This window comes from Perissodus microlepis, chromosome 19 (assembly GCF_051167445.1).
Source record: "Perissodus microlepis isolate ML-2025 ecotype Zambia chromosome 19, ASM5116744v1, whole genome shotgun sequence".
Classification (NCBI taxonomy): Eukaryota; Metazoa; Chordata; class Actinopteri; order Cichliformes; family Cichlidae; genus Perissodus; species Perissodus microlepis.
In genome coordinates this window covers 20023957-20043917 of record NC_140479.1, presented here as the reverse complement: position 1 = coordinate 20043917, position 19961 = coordinate 20023957, and the positions used below count along the sequence as shown (strand labels likewise).

General features: G+C 39.6%; 1 protein-coding gene across 2 annotated transcripts in view; it reads right to left on the bottom strand.

The window, feature by feature from the left end:
• Positions 1-9458, bottom strand: part of uggt1 (UDP-glucose glycoprotein glucosyltransferase 1) — a 30448-nt gene extending 20990 nt beyond the window's left edge. For both annotated transcript variants that reach the window (XM_084914112.1, XM_084914113.1), the window contains exons 1-9: positions 9383-9458; positions 5127-5265; positions 4778-4857; positions 3946-4076; positions 3734-3846; positions 3482-3656; positions 2585-2681; positions 2399-2477; positions 2049-2149 (exon numbers count right to left, since the gene is read on the bottom strand). In XM_084914112.1, coding sequence (XP_084770238.1) covers positions 2049-2149; positions 2399-2477; positions 2585-2681; positions 3482-3656; positions 3734-3846; positions 3946-4076; positions 4778-4857; positions 5127-5265; positions 9383-9413 — 946 coding nt within the window. In that variant the 5' untranslated portion in view covers positions 9414-9458. The remainder of the gene's footprint in view (positions 1-2048; positions 2150-2398; positions 2478-2584; positions 2682-3481; positions 3657-3733; positions 3847-3945; positions 4077-4777; positions 4858-5126; positions 5266-9382) is intronic.
• Between the last annotated feature and the right edge of the window lie 10503 nt (positions 9459-19961).

The following is a 19961-nucleotide window of genomic DNA, read 5'->3' as shown; positions in this document are numbered from 1 at the left end:
AAGGTGGGTGGATGTTCAGGCAGGCAACGAGGGTCAGAATGGGAAAGAGATGAGTGGAAAAATTAGTAAGAAGAACAGGAAACACAGGAAAAGAAGAAAAAAGAAACAATGATCATAATTAGAAGACGTGAGCACTTAAATAAAGACAGGGGCTGCTTCAAAGATCGTTAACTTACTCTTGATTATTCAAAAGGACTAAGGCGATATGCATGCAGCTCTGTACAACACAGACATTTCATATGGGCAAATTACGATTCACATTAAAGTGTCGATGCTGAAATGTTTGTGTTGAGCAGGAATAATGTTTATGATGTTCGCCACCTTAAATTGATATAAACGCAGATATACTTATCATCTCTTCAATTTGTAAGTGTGGAAAAGATAAAACGGGTGCATGGAGCTTTGGTGTGCAAGGAGGGAAGAGAGCAGTGAGGATTATTTCAATGCAGTGAGCATCTCTGTAATGGTGTTGTAGTCTGTGTGATTATTAGCCTCTGGAGGTCTCCCTCTCTTTGTAAACAGGCTGAGCTAATGAGCCCCACAGGGTTAGGAGATAAAGACAGACGCCCACATGACAGTCTGACAGTCGAGTTCAACCCCCTCATCTCCTCGGAGCCTTTATTCTCCAAATATAAAAGCAGCCGAACGCTCACATCCTGATTACACCTACTGATAGGCTGACCTTTTACATATGGAAGCGTTTTCTTTAAGAAACATAAACATAACAGATGAGCTGGAGCCAATATAATTTTTTATTTGCTCGATAACATCAAAAAGAAAATGACAAAATTAAAAAGTATATGTGATTGCATCTGTGAGAGTGACTTTGAACTGTTAATCAATATATGATGTAATCTTAATCAATGCTTTTATATTGCTGCAGACAAAGCTTTCATGTCTTCAAGGTATTATGGCTCAAACGCATCACGAGGACAGTGATCGATCGCAGTCGTAGATCAGAGATCGATACAGATACATTTTCAGCAGCTAGTTTGATTCAGAGGTGGAATGACATCATGGTTAAAGCAACAGAAGACAACTGGAAAAGCCAATGTTAATTTATTTTCATTTATTCCTGATCAAAGGGTCGTTGAGACAGGAAATAGGAAAGTGTTTTTAACTTTCTAATAGTTCAGGAAACTCCCATGGTTAACAGATGATTTAAACAAATACAGTATATGTACGGTGCTAGCATGTGATAATACAGATACAGTTTATTTTCTCTCATATAATACTGTTTTGAGGTGGACCCATTTCTTGGTTCACCTGTTTGACTCACATTAACCAGTCCTCTACCAAAAATGAAAACTATTACCAACTTATAGTTGGTAATAGTTAAGCATATTGGGCATTTTTTCCATTTAACACATGTTAGGAAATCCCAGAAAAGACATGGGCTTCTAGGAAGCACAGGCTGACTGCTTTTACTGTAGGCAGCGATTATGTTTTCTGCTGTCTGTAGTCACTCCCCAAAGGCCCATTCTGTGCTAGAAAAAACCTTGAAATGATCTTTTTTTTCCCATTTGTGGAGTAAAGAGGGTATCTTTAAAATGATTGTGTAACGAGATATTTCTGTGAAATTGTAAGAACATCAGAGGACGCTCTGGGTCAGCTAACAATTGATTTGATTTTAATGGGTATGAGGACATGGGATTTTTCCCATTAGATAATTGTCTTTGTCAGCCATAGCTATGGAAGTAATAGATAGAGAACGAAGTTCAAGTCCTGCAGGTATATTTGCAGGATCATAAAATTGATTCTCTGAAAAATTAAGTCACAGGAGCAATGCCCACAGGTGTTACCTGTAAAATGAGAGGGCCTCACAGTTTATTTTCTGCTAGCCTGTCAAGACGTTGACTCGGTTAGTTTTGACAAGTTTGTTTCATTGTGCTGTATCATTATTTATTTACACGTGTAATACCAGAAACAGATACTTCCTTACAGAGCCTGTTTATATTGTTAAAACCAATCACTCAGAAGGAAACTGCAAACACAGAAAAATCTGCTGATGTCTGAAATAAGACAATTAAATTTGGAAAGAGGCCCACCTTGCATTTGCCAGACTTTCAGAGGTGCCATCTCGTTGGTGCTTTCAACTAAATGCTTCCTCAATTCTTTAAGCTGTTCCTTGAGCTCCGGGTAGAGGGTCCTAGTGAGAAAGATGGACAGAATGCATGCATCTGTTAAATGACTTAAGTGCTAATTAAGAGAAAGTTGTTGGATTCACAGATTGATTTGATTATTTCTGGTTAGTTGAGCACAGATGTGGTCGGTGCTTCAAGGCAGGAGGAAAAACAAAGAAAAAAAAAAGAAAGGCTTGGCTGAGAGAGTGTGGTGCAATTCCTGGACCTAATCCAAGCTTTGAATTTTTATCATAGGCTGACACAGAGTCACTCACTTGAGTTTGCCAAAAAGGAATCCCTGAACCTCATCCACTGGATCATTCTCTCCGATCATTGTAGCATTCACCTCCGCCCCTGAAACCACAATCAATTAACTCGATTTTCAAGTCAGGACTCCTCTGGGATTACAACACTGTGGGCATGTGTGTATCGACTGTGTGTCTTCCTGTGAGTATGTACACCTTGGACTTGTGTGTCGTCCTTTGCTTTGTACTCCTGGCTTTTGATGGCCAGCTCCACTCCATACCCGGACAGATACACCTTCTTTCCTCTTGACTTCTGCAGAAGAAGAAGAAAAATAAGAAAAGATGGGCTCATCACATGCTTATAATTGTGTCACACACAGAAAACGCTTAATTGCAATTAATTGCATTTGCAAACAGATTAACCTGATGACAGATTAACCTGACAGCTAACCTGATGACAAAACAAAATATATATATATTTTTATGTAAAAAGCTCTGTGAACGTTCTTGTGTTCCCACTTGTAAAAAAAATAAATCCCACTCACATTATAAATGCATGTGCTTGCTGACTATCTTCCATGTGCAGACAACCAGCTTGCTAAGTACTTAAGCCACTAACTGTCCCTGGTCTGGCCCCAGAGCTATATGCACAGAGTAAGAGTTAAATGTTACAGCCTTTCTAGAGCCCAGGACTTCCTGCCTGAAAGACAGATGGTGAGAATAATTTAGCATAATCAGGGGGAGGAAAAAAAGAAAAACACTATCAAATGGATTTGCATGTGAGGGGAAAGTAATCCAACTTGAGAAACTTGCAGTCTAGCATGAGGAACTGGAGAAGCTCTTTTCATCCCAGGTGTAAATGAGGACCGTCTTAAACTGCAGATTTTTTTTGTAAGACGAGGATAAAACACGGGAGCCCAAAGTAACTTTGGGATTTCACCACATGACTATAAACCAACTTACACTTATAAAACTATTCCTGACATGGAAAACATTTGCTTTATTGATAATTTCACATAGTAATATACAAGTAGTGACCTAAATATGCTCAATCTCAAACTATCTAATGTGATCTTCTCATTTAAATTATATTAGAAGTAAAGCAATTCTTACAGGCAGGTAGTGGCGAAGCACGTAGGTCACCGAGCCTTCATTAACTTTGGATAGAATGACTTGGTGAAGCTTCTGGAAAGCTGCCGTCCCAAACTGGGCATAAAGAATCACAACAGGAGCATCTGGATTTGAACCTGGGTATTTATGATCACCTTTAAAAAGATATGGCTTTGTCCTGGAAGAGAGAAAAAAAGCTGCCCTTAATAATATAATTCGTAATCCTTTCGCTTTAGATGTATGTGACTTTTTTACCTTTGAGGTGCAGTTTTTAGGAGTGCCTCTAACTTCCCTGTATCACAGGTCTTCTCTCCGTGGATGCTCAAAAAAGCTGAGCAGCCAGAAGGAGGAGGCTCAGTGGACGCTATCTAAAAATATACACCCAAAAAGCATAATCAGTAATAATGTCATCCTACTCACATGTATGCTCAAGCCTTCAAAACAGCTTTAAATTGCCCTGCTGTTACCTGTTGGAAGGAGTGTACTGTTGCAGAGTAAGCTCTCAGTGAGAGTGCGAACTTCAGCATGTTTAACTGGACGGAGCTGAGCAAGGCACTGGCTCTCTTCATGATCAGATCATAGTAGGCCTGATCTGTGTCTGTGTGGAGACAGCAAATGTGCACACGTAAGATTTAGGTGTGGTCTCGCCCCTCTCTAGAGGACCTATTACCCTTCATATTTAATTACTGTAATCTATATTAAATAGCTTTGCAGAATTTACAATTCAGAATAATCCTTTTTTATGTTACACTGGGCTGTGAGGCAATAACCACAGATCATCTTATCTCGCTTCAGGGTCACGCTCCCTGTAAGCAAACTTTCTTCTAATTCGCTGGGCCTCACAAACGGAAGGTCTGAACAGCAGGTGGACGGGGCTGCTGTGCTGAGAGAATATCTGTTCTCACTTACAACATAAGGTGCCATAATCAAAAAAAAAAGGAGAAAAAACTGTGTTTAGAGCAATCTGAAGCCTGAGTTTTCACTGGGATTACTTGCACAAGCGCTGACCTCAATATCGGAAAATCTGACCAAATTTAATATGAGTAACCACCACTCGTACAGTATATATAATAAAGAGAATAAGGAAAAGCATAATAGGTTCCCTTGAAATTGTGTTACAGCAGTGCTGGTCTAACTGAGATACACTTTTTATTGTGTTATTGCTCCAACGAGTATGTGGCTAAAACACTGACAATGCAATTACTGCCAAGATGCTGCATACACATCATAAATTCAGCTGCTCACGGCGCAGAAACTAAAAGTGAAATCTTGTCCACAGAGTCCAAAGTTTTACTTTACCGTCATGCTCTCCTTCTATGTTTTGATTGGCCTCTACAAAGTCCCAGAACTTCTCCTGGCTCTCCTCTGCCATGAACTCACTGGGGAAGGAGAATATGAAAGTGGCGGTCTCATAAGCTGGAAATGCATAGTGTCAGCTACTGCAAACAGCACAACACCTAAAGCCCTTAATTATTCACAGTCTTCCTCAAGGACATATCAGTGAGACAGAAGTGTAGTTTAAACTCACTTAGAGGACAGTCACAGTAATGACCTCAGAACACTGATTTATCTATTATCTCCTTTTGAAATGTAATTTATATGTAATGCAGCCAAAGTGCTGCTCCCTTTGAGCAGTGCAGTGTCATACCTGGCCTCCAGCAGCAGCGGTGTATCAGCCCATTTGGTTGTAAGAGTGGTTGTGACAGCCTTTGAGTCCGCACCCCCAGATGCTGCAGAGAGCAGCGAGAGCAGCACGATCCACAGAAGCCACATCCTCAAGCCTACACCTGAGGGAACAGAAGAGTTGGGAAGTGAGGCTAAAGATTTCCACATTGCTGTTAAAGTCGAGCTCAAAATAAACAGTGTGAATGATAGTATCATCCCGCCCATTGTGCTATGCGGTAGTGAAGAACGGAGCCCACTCAGCCACCAAAGTAGATTATAATGTTATCTGGCTCTGTACGAATTGGCTGAACATCTCACTGCCAACAGAGATAAAACACAGAGGCAGATCCTAACAAACTACAAGCTCAGTGACCACAAAGATGCCATTGAAAGATGAAGACAATAAAAACATGGAAACGGAAATACAACATAATATGTAGCCACTGTCAAACCTTTAATAACAATAAATCATTTCCTTTAACAAATTCAGCTCTGTTTATGCAGATTTCCAAGAATGCAGTTAATTATCTCTCAAATAAAAACATACAGATATAACATACTACAACTACTGTGTATAACCAACATATATTATTAATTGTATATTAATAACATTTAGTTGCTTACACTCTGTCCTAATGCGTTGGTGCTACTGTTTGCTGACACTTTTATATACTAAAGATGACCTTTGAATTGAACATATCTAAACCTTGGTTTTCTTCATGGATGGGGCCATATGGACTTAGGGAACACAGGGATCAAATGAGGCCGTCTATGTGCAGTTCTAACCTTTGTACCGTGGTGCTTTTTTTTTTTACCTAGAATTTGCTTCAAAAGACCCTCCGTAGGATACAACTTCTCAACTCAGAGTAAAAGCTCCTGAAACAAGGAAATGTTTCAAAGAGACCTCTGAAGAAAGAGCAACAGCGCTTAAATAGAAAACACATGTTGCCATTTTTACACATTTTTGCTTATCATATAATTTCATTTATGCTCTCATGAGTTCTTGCAAACAACATTTCCAAATGATATTATTTTTAGCAACTTATATTTGGATTTCACCTTAATTAAACACCAAATATTCAGTGACTGTAAGGGCACTGATTTTAACATAATTGGTTGATTTTATTGTATTTATATTGCACAGCAATATGACAAAAATAAAGTTAGCCTTTCTGAGCAAGGTCGATTTAAGTCCCCACCTCACTCATTTATTGGTCACGAGCAAAAGGATGAGATGGCGGATGCAAGTGGGAGAAATGAGCTCCCTCAGAAGGGCGGCTGGGCTTGCCCTTAGAGACAGGGTAAAGATTTTAGTCAATTGAGAGGGTCTCAGAGTAAAGCCTTGCTCCTCCACATTGAAAAGTGCCAGTTGAGATGGGTTGGGCATCTGATTAGGAAGCCTCCTGGGTGAGGTGTTCTGGGTATGTCCTACCAGGAGGAGGCCCTGCGGTAGTCTCGGGACACACTGGAGCAACTATATCTCTCAGCAGCCCTAGGAAGGCTACGGTGTTCTCCCACATAAGCTGGAGGAGGTGGCCTGGATAGGAGGAGGTCTGGGTTTCTCTGCTCAGGCTGCTGCGCCCGCAACCCGGCTCCGATAAACAGACAACAAAATAAATAGATGGAAGGAGTTAGTTCTTCCTTTGCAGTCTTTTTATGTCAGTCTGTTAACTAACCTACACGCAAAACTGTTTCACTAGCAAGGACAAACAATTCTTATATTTTAATGGACAAAATCAGCGTTGTTTTTGCCTTTGTATGTATTTGTAAGACCACAGTATGGTGGGTGAACTCTAATTTCTGACGGCACTGAACGATCCATTATTCAGTGCCACAGGGTGTGCATAACAGGCTTTTATCAGCTTTCCACTGAATAATATTGAGATCTGATCAAATCCTGTTATTAAATAAAAAGTCTGCTCAAACAATAAATGGTTCCAAGCTAGTCATTTAAAATTAAAATAAACAAAATGAATATTATTGTTTTACACATATGTATGATTATGTGGTCTAGACTTTATAATCATCTTAATAGTAGGACACATTGCGCTGCTTCAACAAGTGTAGTGTCAGAAAATATCCTTAAGACTCCTTATTAACATCGTGATACCGCCTTCAGCAGTGCTGCCGACAACATAAGGCTTGCCAAGCACAGTAGGATACTGCTAATTTGCTAAGCAATTCAAACACGGTTGTGAAGTGTTCACCTAAAGCAAGGTACCAGATCATCTCCTCAAGCTGTGCAACTGATTCTACATGTTTGACTACTTAGCAATTATACAAGAATACACCCACATAAATTAAATATTAAAGAAAAGAAACACCTGGTCATTATTTATCACTTCATGGAAAAAAAAACCCTGAAATTAATCTAAACAAAGCTGGATTTTTAAACATTTTATTCCTCATATTATGCAGAATTATTTACCTGTGCAAGTTTAGCTGCAAATAACATAACACAATGCTTCCTATTCACGATTGTAAAAGTTATATTAGTTATATTTTATCGTATGTTAATATGACAATTTTTCTTCTTGCTTTTGGGATGCACAGCTATTAACCACACAGCAATGTCAGACCTTGCCGATTACCGTGTGGAAACAAAATAACATTTACCAAAGGTGGTGGCTGAGGTTTACTTTTTTGTGTCTGATCAATTTTTGCCCTGGATCAGAGCTTAACAAAGACAAATAAACAGCAATGAAAAATTAATGAAATAAATAATTAATGCTGGTATCAGGATCATCTATCAAATTTAAACATCGGTATGATGCCAGATTTTCCATATTGTTGCATTTTAGAAATATTTTTTTAGGAGTTCAGTATTTAGAAAGGCTTAAAAAAGCCTTAGAGCCTTTAAAGGCCAAAAGAGGACGCATCAGTAACCTTGTTTCTTTGTGTTACCTGGCTCAATAAACTCTAAAAACCTGCTCAGAATTAACAGGTATCAAACAGCAGTTATCAGCTTTGTCTACTAACCTAGACCTTTCGCCTCAGGCTCTGTGCATGTTCACATATAGCCTGATACTATCAAGTATCATTTCACTCTTCTTCCACACAAAATTGATCAATCGAGTGCTGCCTACTTCAGTCAGAGACATTATTACAGGAACTGGTGATAGAGATCTCCAAAGAATAGACTATAAATATATAATGACAAAAGCCAGCACCAGTAAATGTATTTATACTAACCTGCCACTTCATCTTTACAGTTGTTCAACTGCTTTTAAACACAAATATTCTGATGCCCGAAATGAGGAAGAAAGGGGATTAAACACAAATTACCACTGGTTGTAACCAATGTATGCAGAAGAGCATCCCTGAATGCACAAAACATCAAACTTTAAAGCAGGCTGGCTACAGCAGAAGGTACACAGTGAAAGAATGGACCCATTCTGCATCCTATCAGTGGTTCAGGCTGGTGATGTTGCTGTAACTAATCCAATATCACAGTAGTTGGAAGTTATCTTGCTATGGTCAATAATGATACTCTGCCTGGTAGAAGGGGCCAGTGTGTTTTCTGGGCCAAAAGGGCGAGTTCAAATACCCTACCACAAAACAACCAATGGGTAGTGAACCAGTGGTTATGTATAATCCGCTGGGTACACTACACTTCATTGAAAGACACCTGGGTGACCAGCAAGTCAAACTCTAAATAACTCTAAGATATAAGGTCTGAGAGGACAAAAAGAAGAGCCAAACTGATGAGGAGGAAATGCATGAACCCTTCATCGCCATATCATAACGTTACAGATTTCTTTAATAGTGTTACGCTTAATTACAGCAGAGCAGGATGCTGAAGCTGTAAACAAAACGTGCCATCATTTCTATCCAATGGGAGAGTTCAGCGTGGCTCATCCGTCCAATGAGTGCACAGTTTGGACATCCGGGCTGTCTCAATGACAACCTCAGAGCTGTCATAATAGCTGTAATCACGAGCTAACTGCTAATTGTAACAAACACCTCACACGTTCAAATTTTACTGGTTTAACCAGCTCTAATGTCTGCTATATTTACTCTTCAGAGCCCATTCAAAGCCGGAAAACTCACGGCGAGCTAGCGCTACCTGAAATTAATGCTAGCTAACGCCTCCCGCACAAAAGCAAAACTGCCCGATCGCACCTGTTTTTGTTTACTTACAGGCACAAATTGTCAAATTCTGTTTGAAACGACAATAAACAGCCTTAGCTACAAGCGTATGAAGCTCCACAACACAGAAAATGAATGATTTAGTCTCACCGAAGCCGGCTCGGTAGCTTCCTGAATTCATGATCCGCTGTGGAGTGGGCGGGTCCTGACAGGCTCATTAGGCAACCACAATGTTGCCTGTTCAAAATTACTGAACCTCTCAAGCAATAAATGATTAACAAATGAGACGTGCCTTAGACGGTGAACTGCAAATTTCGCTGATAATTAATTCACTAATTAAAAACAAAGACTGTCAAAATCCTTTTTCTTTTTATATTTATTATTATTGTTATTGTTAGTGTTGTTGCCTAAAATTATTTTCCTGATTTAAGTAAACTATATGAAAGGACATTATTTTTTAAAAGTGTAAGAAGTGAGAAGCAGAAAATACATAATTTAATAAGCCATATTATTAAAACCACTGACAAATGTTGTTAGAGTGCTCGCCAACCTTGGATCCTGACATTCATTGGATGTTATTTAAAAAGCAGCGCCCACTTAAAGATTCTTGAAAAGAAAGTATTGCCAGCTCTTGGCAATAGCACTAACCAAGGACTTACCATTGACTCTTTTAGCTTGTTTCCCAATGGTCAGAGGTGGGAAGTAACAAAGTGCTTCAGGTAACAAACACTTTTTAATACAGGACTCACAAAGGGTGTAATTATCTTAGAATTAAATGGAATTTCCACGTATTATCACCTGGAATTACAATATAATTATATTTACCTACAAATATTTAGTAGTAAATAGACTAGAATAAGGGGGTAATAGTTCAAGATTTAACAAGAAAGAAGAAATAATTATAGTGTAAGTCATTTTAAGTAAGTGCCTAATTTCCAGGCGTTTTGTATGGTTAATTTTTAATTTTACATCTTACAGTGTAAATATACTGTACTTTTTGGGGTGCCGCTGTATTATTTAGTAGCTTAACCTTACTTATACTATATACTACCTAATACTTCTGTGCATCACAGATGTTCCACTATTCAACTGTCCTCCTATATTACATATAAACATGTGATTAAAGACTGTTGTCCCTTTCCTACTTAGAAAAAATTAAAATAAACCCACCAGCAAAAAGAAAGACTCCAATAGAATATTTTTTAAATTTTTAATTGTAATGCAAACTCGAACACAGTTAACAATAAACTGCTCTTATTGGCTAAAGACAACGTTATTTAGCCTTTTCTATTTGTACAGTTCAGTCATTTCTTTGCTTTTTGTGCTCTCTTCTTTTGTTCTTAGACCTTAGTTTTAAACAGTTGGCAAGTGGTTACTGAAGGTTGCAAAGAGGTGTACAGTGCTGCATCGATCTGCTTGTGATTGCTGTGGTCTCCAGCAGTTTGCATGGAAGATGCTGACATGTCTGTAAACTACTCGCTGAACAGTGTTGAAACTGTTAATGAGACAAGCTGAAATAAGAAGAGAATTAAAAACGTCATACAGTTAGAAGGAAGTGTTTATGTGTCGAAAATTTGTTTAAAAACAGTAAAATGTTGTCTTGTTTAAAAAGTGGTTTATGCTAAGTATTTGTAGGTAAATATAATTACATGAGATGAGATGAAAGAACCAAAAAAAGCATATAGTTCATGCATTATTTATTATCTTTTTGGTGCAGATGTACAGAAGTTGTGGTTGCTGTATTACGGCATCTAGCTTATGCTACAAAAAAGGAATGAAAGGGGTCGCTTTTGAAAGTATATAATTTCAACTACAACATTTCCCTGTGTAGTTTTTCTGTGCAGTGTGTCTGCTAGTTAAATGTGCATCTGCTGTGTTTCTCAGAAAGACAAAAGAATGACTGATAACTTTACTCAGAGATGGAGGATGAACCATCCGTTCTCTTCTGCTCATCCTCATAAGGGTCCTGGGAGAGCTGAAGCCTATCCCAGCTAAATTTTGTAGTTTTGTAAGTTTGTAATTCCTTGCATTTTGAATTATTGTATTTTTATATTAGTATGACATGAGGTTCAGATAGCTTTTCACAAAAATACCCAGTAGAAATGTCTTCCAAAGAGCTCCTGTTTACTTTTATACTTTGAGTACATTTCAGAGTCAGTACTTTTTAATTATTACTTGAGCAAAGAAATTGAATCAGTATTTTAACCTTTACCCGAATATTTTTTTAACACAAGCATTTTTAAGTGAAGAACGCCTGTGCTTTTTCCACCTCTGCCAATCATGCACCCTTCTGTCTCCTGTTACAGTGCTTTCTCTTTTTTATATACAGTAGTTTCTCTTGTCTTGTATATACTATAAATATTTTATTTATTTTTCTTTTAAAAATGCGCTCTTTTCACTTTTCACTTGCACCGAACGGGTTTGCAAGTGAAATAAAGACAATAAAGATTCTGATTTCTGTTACCGATGTAACTGACACATGCACAAGATGCACTTCATAAAACCTTCCAAACAGGACCTTCTTCCATTGCTCTATGAGTGAATTCTGACACCCATATGTCCACTATGGGCCTTTGACAGTGGTCAGCATGAGCAGTCGGAAAGGTCTTGAACTATTCCCAATTTCTTAATATTTTGGATAAATATTTATTGAAACATGAGGAAACATAAATAGGAATATAGTAAATCAGGCATAAGCAGAGTTTGTAAGATTTTAGCAAGCTTGAAAGTCAATATTTGGTGTGACAATATTTATTCTTCAACAGGACTGTAGCACAGAACTCCAGGCAGTCTCTGTGGGCCTCCTTTCTTTCTCGATTCGTGTGTGTCTTGCACGTCTTATGATTTTGTGTTCATTGACCATATTGCATAAAAAAAAAATTACTGATACATTCATAAATATGCACGGTTTGTATGGTTAAATACGTTTTGCTTCGAGTATTAAGTTTATGATTGTATTATTTTCTTAATTTATATAAGAATTCATGATGCTTATGGTTTATAAACAAAGCTTAAAAGTCAAATCTGAGTTTCTAACACGCTATGTCTGCTCCTCATCCTCACCATCACCCTCAGGGCGGCCATTATTGTTCTTGCATATTCACTTCCATCAGCTTCTATGACTTATATCTTCTGCTGCACAGACAGCCTGATGTTGTTTTCAACCTTTTTGGTGCTATGGCACATCAAAGGTCAGAGACTAAGGGACATCGTAATGACTGTAAATAATGAAATCATCTCAATAATAGTCTGTTTAAATAAGTATCCAAACCTATTTGTGTTTATAGACCTGCATCAGTGTAATTATAGTACCTTGGCTGAGTTGGCAGAAGAGCATTATGTTACAATGCATTAGGTTAAATAAGGTTTATGATATGTGCAATGATTTGATATATAATAGCTATTTTCTGTTAGTGTTCACTCTAACAGTCTTGTGGATATGCTGTGTGATTAAGTAAAACATTAAATGGTTTTCGAGGGTGTACACATGTTAGTGTGCTGTCTGATGGTGTTTTATTAGAACTAGAAAAAGATAAATAAATCTATTCATCCACATATAACTGACAACCTACTTTAAAAAAAAGGTTACATTAAAAAGCAGAGTCATTGTGGTATTTTTAAACTACTCTTTCAACTGCTTGAAATTCACTGGCTTCCTCAAAATCTCTTGCTTACCTCATGGCATAGCAATTAAAAACTGTGGGCCTAACACAGAATAAAGCTTAATGCTGCCTGACGATGGCTTTGCTAAGTTTTCAACTGAACCTGCTACCAGAACATATAATTCCTTGGAAAAACTGTCAATTGCCACTATATGAGCTCACCTTGTGTCTCACCTTGAATATTTGGAGTCTGTTATTGAAATTAAGGGCCATGAGTTTCAAGTTGTGCTGGGTCATTCTGATAGATATAGAGTCACATCCCACATTGCCTCACTTTCTTTACCAGCTGTTGATAGGTGAACCAACCAACTTAACCTGTTACTCGTGCTCTGCTCACAGATGACTTCCCTTAGTTTTCTTACTTTCCTCCCTTTCTTTTGTTTTTGATACGTTTTGCTTTTCTGGGAATACAAAGGACTGGACTAAACTATTTTGTCGTACTTTGTAAAGGGTGAAAAGGGCATTAGAAAGCCTACACAATCCTTTTAAATCAAGGTTCAGTCTCCCAACTTACTTATTCAGGCAGCTTAATTATGATGCTAATTACTTGAAACAAAAAAGTTCATTTCAGCCTTGTAAGAGCTCCTCCCGCCAGCATCCCCCTGGCTCGTCAGTTCACTTTACTGCCGCTGTTCTTCAACACGACCTGAAATGTCTTATTCAGCTTTCAAATAATTTCTTTAAGTCGTCTGCAGGAATAGTTCTCCAGGCTTCTTGAAGGGCATTCAAAGCTCTTCATTGGATGGCTGCCTTTTGTTCCGTTCTCTGTCAAGTTGATTGCACACTGCTTCCATATTATTGAGGCCCACGCTCTGGGGAGGCCAATCCATGACTGATAGTGTTGCATTGTTTGTTTTCTATCCAAGTATAGTTTTACCACATTGGCAGTGTATTTGGGATCATTGCTATGTTGAAATATGAAGCTGCTCCCAACCTGCTGCTCTCCCCATAGTATTGCATGGTACATTAAAATCTGACAACGCTTTTTTATGTTCATAATAGACACTCACTGTTGTACCTCTCCCATGACCTTCTCCATACACTTTGTCTATGTCAAATTAGGATCAATCTTTACAGCCCATGACCCTGATCTCACTCAGAATACTATACTTCCCCATCAACTTCAAGGAAAAATTGTTCAGTTGGTGCCAATACATCCAACGCCTTACACACGTTTCACTATAGTGAGTGAAACATGTTTCTTATCATATATGATAGGAAACATGTTTCACTTCCTAATGTTGTGACTGTTGTTGTTGTGACTGTTGTTGTTGTTTCACTTCCTAATGTTGTGACTGATTAGCATGCATATTCTGAAGTCAAGTCTCCGGTGCTGATCCAAATCTGAGAGCCACCCAAACTCACCTGTTGCAGAACTGTAAAAGAGAGAGCATTGTTCAGTGTGTAGTGGCCGTTGAGCTATATGTATTTGGGATTCTAGGTATTACTCTGAAATGCAGCTCCTGGAATTACATATTCTATATGCACAGTGTAATAACCATGGGAAATAAATCCTTCATTCATACCTGTCCCTTTGGTTAAAAGTATTTGTTGTGTGGTAATGAAAAAGTAGATAAACTGAAAACCCTCTTATTTTGAAAGGAGCACCTGGGATTATTTTGTAAACCTTTACCTTGAGTTTGTGTGATATCTTTTAGATAGACAATCCCTGTGGGGCAGATTTGGTAAAATGTGCCAGACTGCCTTTCTACCTGTTGTGTGGTCTTGATAAAGAAGATGAAAGGTACGGAGACAGTGTCCCAGGGTGCAGAGACATGGCTCTTGCGTTTCCATTTATTCGCTCTAGCAGCCTAAATTAAATTGGACAGTTGATCCTCCAGAGGGAGCTGTTCCAGGGTTTGATTTAACATTATATAAAAAGCAGCAACATTAATTATCCTTCTGGTTTTGACCTTCATTTTGACGTGCCCATGCGGACAGACTCGCAAAATCTAACACATACACAGAAAACTCAGCCATATCTCTATTAGGACAGGCCTAAACATCCCATTAGTCCGCATAAGTATAGCTAAAACCCGTCTCACACATGCACACACACATTGCCCACAGGGCCTGTTCATCTGTCAGGAAGGTGACATCTTCAGATGAATTATGGGAGATGGTTGCCATCTTCTCTGGGGTCACATTCGAAATGGCGAGCTCGGGCTGTGGGCTCCCTCTCCTCACACTATCGCACGTCAGCCATTTTAGAGGTTGAAAGCCTCGACGGGGGACCAAAACGACCTCAATTAAACCTCCATTAATATTAATACATTTTGTCGTTTCACGTGAGTTGCTGCTAATTAAATGTGTCCCTGACTGTATAATGAGGGTCAGCTGGGGTCACTAACATGAAGCTAATTCACCACATAACAGCGACCAAAAACTCTTTGCTGATCTGAGCTCGCTTCCTATAAATACACCCGGAGACGAGGACCGTTTTGTTTACACTTGTACGTAAACATCTGCGCAGGTTCTCAGTCATTCAGGTCACGGTAGTCTCGAGAGCTTGAAAAAAAAGGAAGGCAACTGGACTTCATCACCACAACTTAAATAAACAATGTAGCATATGCTGTGCAGGGCAGTGAGGAGTGCTTGGATCTCTATGCAGGAGAAACTTCACAAATGCATGTCCACTGTGAATGACTATCACTGGATAGAGGTGGTGGCTTACCTCAACCACCTACAATGCATTGCTTCAACCCCCACTCACAAATTTACCTCAGGTGACGTGAGTAAGTCAGCCAAGGTCTTACAGTAGTTTCACCCTTAACCCCCAGTGATGGCAATGATCCACACCCTCACATGATCAATAGAGGGTCAACGATCACCTCTGAAGGGGACAGCCCCCACTAGGCTTTAGCTGGGATTCTCCAGCTTTTAGCTTTAGAACTGAAGAAGCCTCTTGAACGAGAGGTGAAACATCTCCACAACTTAAAGGTACAATATGTAGTATCTCTTCACTAGATGTCAGTAGATTGCAGGCTGGGTGAACTGAAAGTGGATAATCCTGGCTTGGTGGCTACAGTATGACAACTCTGGTCATCATTCATCTGCAGTGAGTGTAGGCTGTCAGTTCGCTGTTCGCCTCAGCTGTTAATATATAGTCACGTTCAGTTAAACGTTCAGTTAAAGAGGCCAGATCCTCTTACTTCAATAATCTCATAAATCGTCATAAAAATAACCCAAGAATTCTATTTGATACTATCAATAGTATTGTTTCTCCTCCAACTCAGCATGCTGTGTTACTTTCTGACGAAGACTGTAGCACTTTCCTCAATTACTTTGTAAATAAGGTGATGGACTTGAGATCCAAAATCTTTTCAAGTGCCTCCCCTTATGAAGATGCCCCTTGTTGTCCCGGGTCATTTACTTCTTTTTCTCCAATCACACTCAGTGACTTAATTGCAGTAATAGGTAAAATGAAATCCTCATCATGCTCCTTAGATATATTACCTCCCTCTGTCCTGTCTGGGACTCTCACCAGCATTGGTCCCACATTACTATCCATCATCAACAATTCACTGAGGCAAGGCTGTGTTCCGTCCTATTTTAAACATGCTGAGGTAACCCCTCTGTTAAAAAAACAGAATTTAGATCCTACCTCCCCTAGTAGTTATCGTCCTATTTCAAGATTGCCATTTATAAGTAAATTATTAGAAAAGATTGTAGAAAATCAGTTCAGGTTCTTACTATGCCGATTGCAGATTTTTGACCCTTTTCAGTCTGGCTTTCAAAAGCAGCACTCTACGGAGACCGCTCTCTTAAGGGTCTATAATGATCTACTAATGGCATCTGATGCAGGAAATTGTTCCGTGATCATTTTTCTTGATCTTAGCGCTGCCTTTGACACCATCGACCACAAAATCCTACTCAACAGGCTGAAGGTTCTGGCCGGTGTATCTGGAACTGCCTTAGACTGGTTTTCTTCCTACTTATCAGACAGGACTTTTTCTGTTAGGACTGATAGGTTCTCCTCTAACACTGCTGCCCTAACCTGCGGGGTTCCACAGGGTTCAGTATTGGGTCCATTATTATTTTCTTTTTATATGCTTCCTCTAGCTGGCATTATTCAGTCTTTTAGTGACCTGTCTTATCATTTCTATGCCGATGACATTCAGCTGTATATGTCCTTTAAGCCTCATCAGCTGGATAGGCTGTCCACCCTAGTCCAGTGCTTAACTCAGGTTTCTGACTGGCTTTCTAACAATTACCTTGTTTTAAACATGAACAAGACAGAGACCATGATCATAGCTCCTCCTGATCTATATTCTAAAATCAGTCAGGTTCTTGTCCCTTTCTGTTCTTCTGCTAAGCCAAATATTCGAAATCTTGGAGTAATACTTGACTCTTCTCTGGGCCTTGACTCACACGTAAAATCTCTGTCTCGTTCCTGTTTCTTTCATTTAAGGAATATTTCTAAATTGCGACATATGGTCTCCTTAGCTGAACTGGAAAAAATTGTCCATGCATTTGTGTCATCGCGTTTAGATTATTGTAATTCCCTGTTTACCAGCTTGGATAAATCATCTCTTTCTCGCCTCCAAGCTATACAAAACGCAGCAGCCAGACTACTAACTCGCTCTAGCAAGCGAGCTCACATCACTCCTATTTTATGTTCTTTACATTGGCTCCCAATAGATTTTAGAATTCGTTTTAAAATTATTGTTTTAACGTACAGAGCACTAAATGGCCAAGCCCCAGATTATTTATCCAAGCTTCTCACAAAATACACTACTGCTCGCTGTCTCCGCTCACAGACTCAGAGTTTGTTGGTTGCTCCCAGAACACGTCTGAAGACGAAAGGGGACAGAGCCTTTCAGTCTGTGGCACCAAGGCTGTGGAACAGTCTACCTCTACAACTACGTTTGGTTGACTCTGTGGAATCCTTTAAAAAACAGTTAAAAACTTTACTGTTTAAACAAGCTTTCTGTTGACCAATGCTTTTTACATTTTTATATTTTAATTTACATTTAAACTCTATATTGTGCATTTTGCTATTTATCGTACTGTTTATTTTAATCTCTGTGTGCAGCGCTTTGTGACTACCTGTCTATGAAAAGCGCTTAATAAATAAACTTACTTACTACTTACTTACGTTTATTTGCTCTTGCACAGAAACTCTTACATGGCGCTTTCACAAACCGATGCCTGCACCTCTGTATTTTTAATTGATTAATTCAAAGTTCATAAGAATGCATTAATTTGTTGGGAAGCCTTAATTACACCCTGATAAATGTATATTTTTGGGTAAAATATTTTCTTAGTCTATTAAAAATGTTCAAAAAACAACATCCAGGTGCCTTCTTTTGAGAACGCACACGCTTAATGGGCGCATCACTTTTTTCCTGCACTGTAGCAATTTTTTTATGATTGTGTTCTCTGAAGGATCCATGTGTCACTTAATGTGAATATGTTATCCCTTTTAAACAGCCTTTTAGATCTCATGGGCTGGCCCAGCCCCTGCGGGTTTGTGTCCTGTTACATTTCCCCAACATCAACATTTATCAGGCTTTTATGTTGAGGTTAATAAGTTTGCAGCAGATCAGCTCTTTATGAGCTCCTGTCCCACAGCTCCAAAGCTCCACACACACACGTGCGTGCAAACAAACATAATGAACACACATTTTTCAAGCCTAATAGGATTGTGAGATCCTTCAGATCGGACTCCCACTAGTGTAAGTCAGCAGAGCACTGCCTGGGAGGTTAGATTCTTCTGTTCAATCCTGCAGTATCACGAGAAGTGATTTGGTGTTGACCTGGGAGATTAGCCAGACGTGGAGTGGAAGGTCAGATAACAGCCCCAGATGGTCCATCTAATCATATTTATTTTATTGCTAAAGGGAAAAATGCGTACTCCCACTCTGGACTGCTGTCTCTCCCTCACCGCCCTCCACATTCACAATCTGACAAAACAGGGTACTGAAACTCTGCAAATTGTTTGTGTAGAGAGATTTATCCACATTGTATATCTGACGATGAGGGTCTAAGCCATGCCACTGCTGGAAATGACTCAAGCCCGGACACAAAGACCAAACTCCATCGTGACCAGCTGCCGGCGCCAACAGGGCAGTCCTCCAGAACTACAATAGCCTGGCTCGATGCACGTAAGGGAGCAACTTGGTATGAACTTATCTGCAGAATTCCACGCTGAAAATAAGCAGTAATAACGCCAGAGTTTCTTTGTTTGCACAGCGCACGTATGGGACCAGCACTGAGGAGCTGTAGCCAGTTTGACCTGCTAATAATGGACTGCAGCCAGAGTCCGTACAATCAACTCGGAGCTGGATTCCCACTGCAAAAGCGAGCGAGCGCTTTCTCTCCCAAACACTCACATGCACACGTTCAGCCGCACAAAAGCTGTCCACCCCTCTGCAACGGTCGAGCCATTGTTGTTTGTTCAGTCCAGCTGCACTTGGAATGACAGCGATCCAGAGCTAGGGGGAGGATTAAAGACTGCGTTCAGACTAATACACCATTTGCCAGCTGCCAGAGAGGCTTCGCAGCTCTTCCTTTTCTATCCCGCTCTTCTGTTCCTATGTCAGGCAGAAGAAAAAAAAACAGCATCTCTTTCCTCATGTCCTACATAAAGACTCTCTCTGATTCCTCATCTGCTCGACACTCTTGCTCTTGTCCGTGCCAGCTTTGATCTCCCTCCAGCCAATTGGCCCTGCTCGTCACTGTCCTGGCAAATTATTTTCTACGCCTGCCTCGATAGGTCAGAGTTGAAGCTCACTGGTGTGTTGATGAGGCAGGGTGGAGGCCTCTCTCCTCTGGAAGCTCAGCCAAGGACATGGAATTATATTTATACAGGCTGTCCTCTTCCTCGCAAACACCCACCTGCCACAGCAGAGGAAGAAGCATATTTGTGTGCATATAAGTGCATCAGGCAGGCTCAGAGTGTCTGCACATCGAATTAGGCTGTAGATCACTGGCGACAGGACTGAGGACCGTCATTAGGTGGGGGAACGGGCATCTTTATGGGGTCACAGTTTTGCAGTTAAGGCGAAAGGTAAAAAAAAAGAAAAAAGAAAGAAATCCTTTAGTTACAAATTGGCCTGTGAATG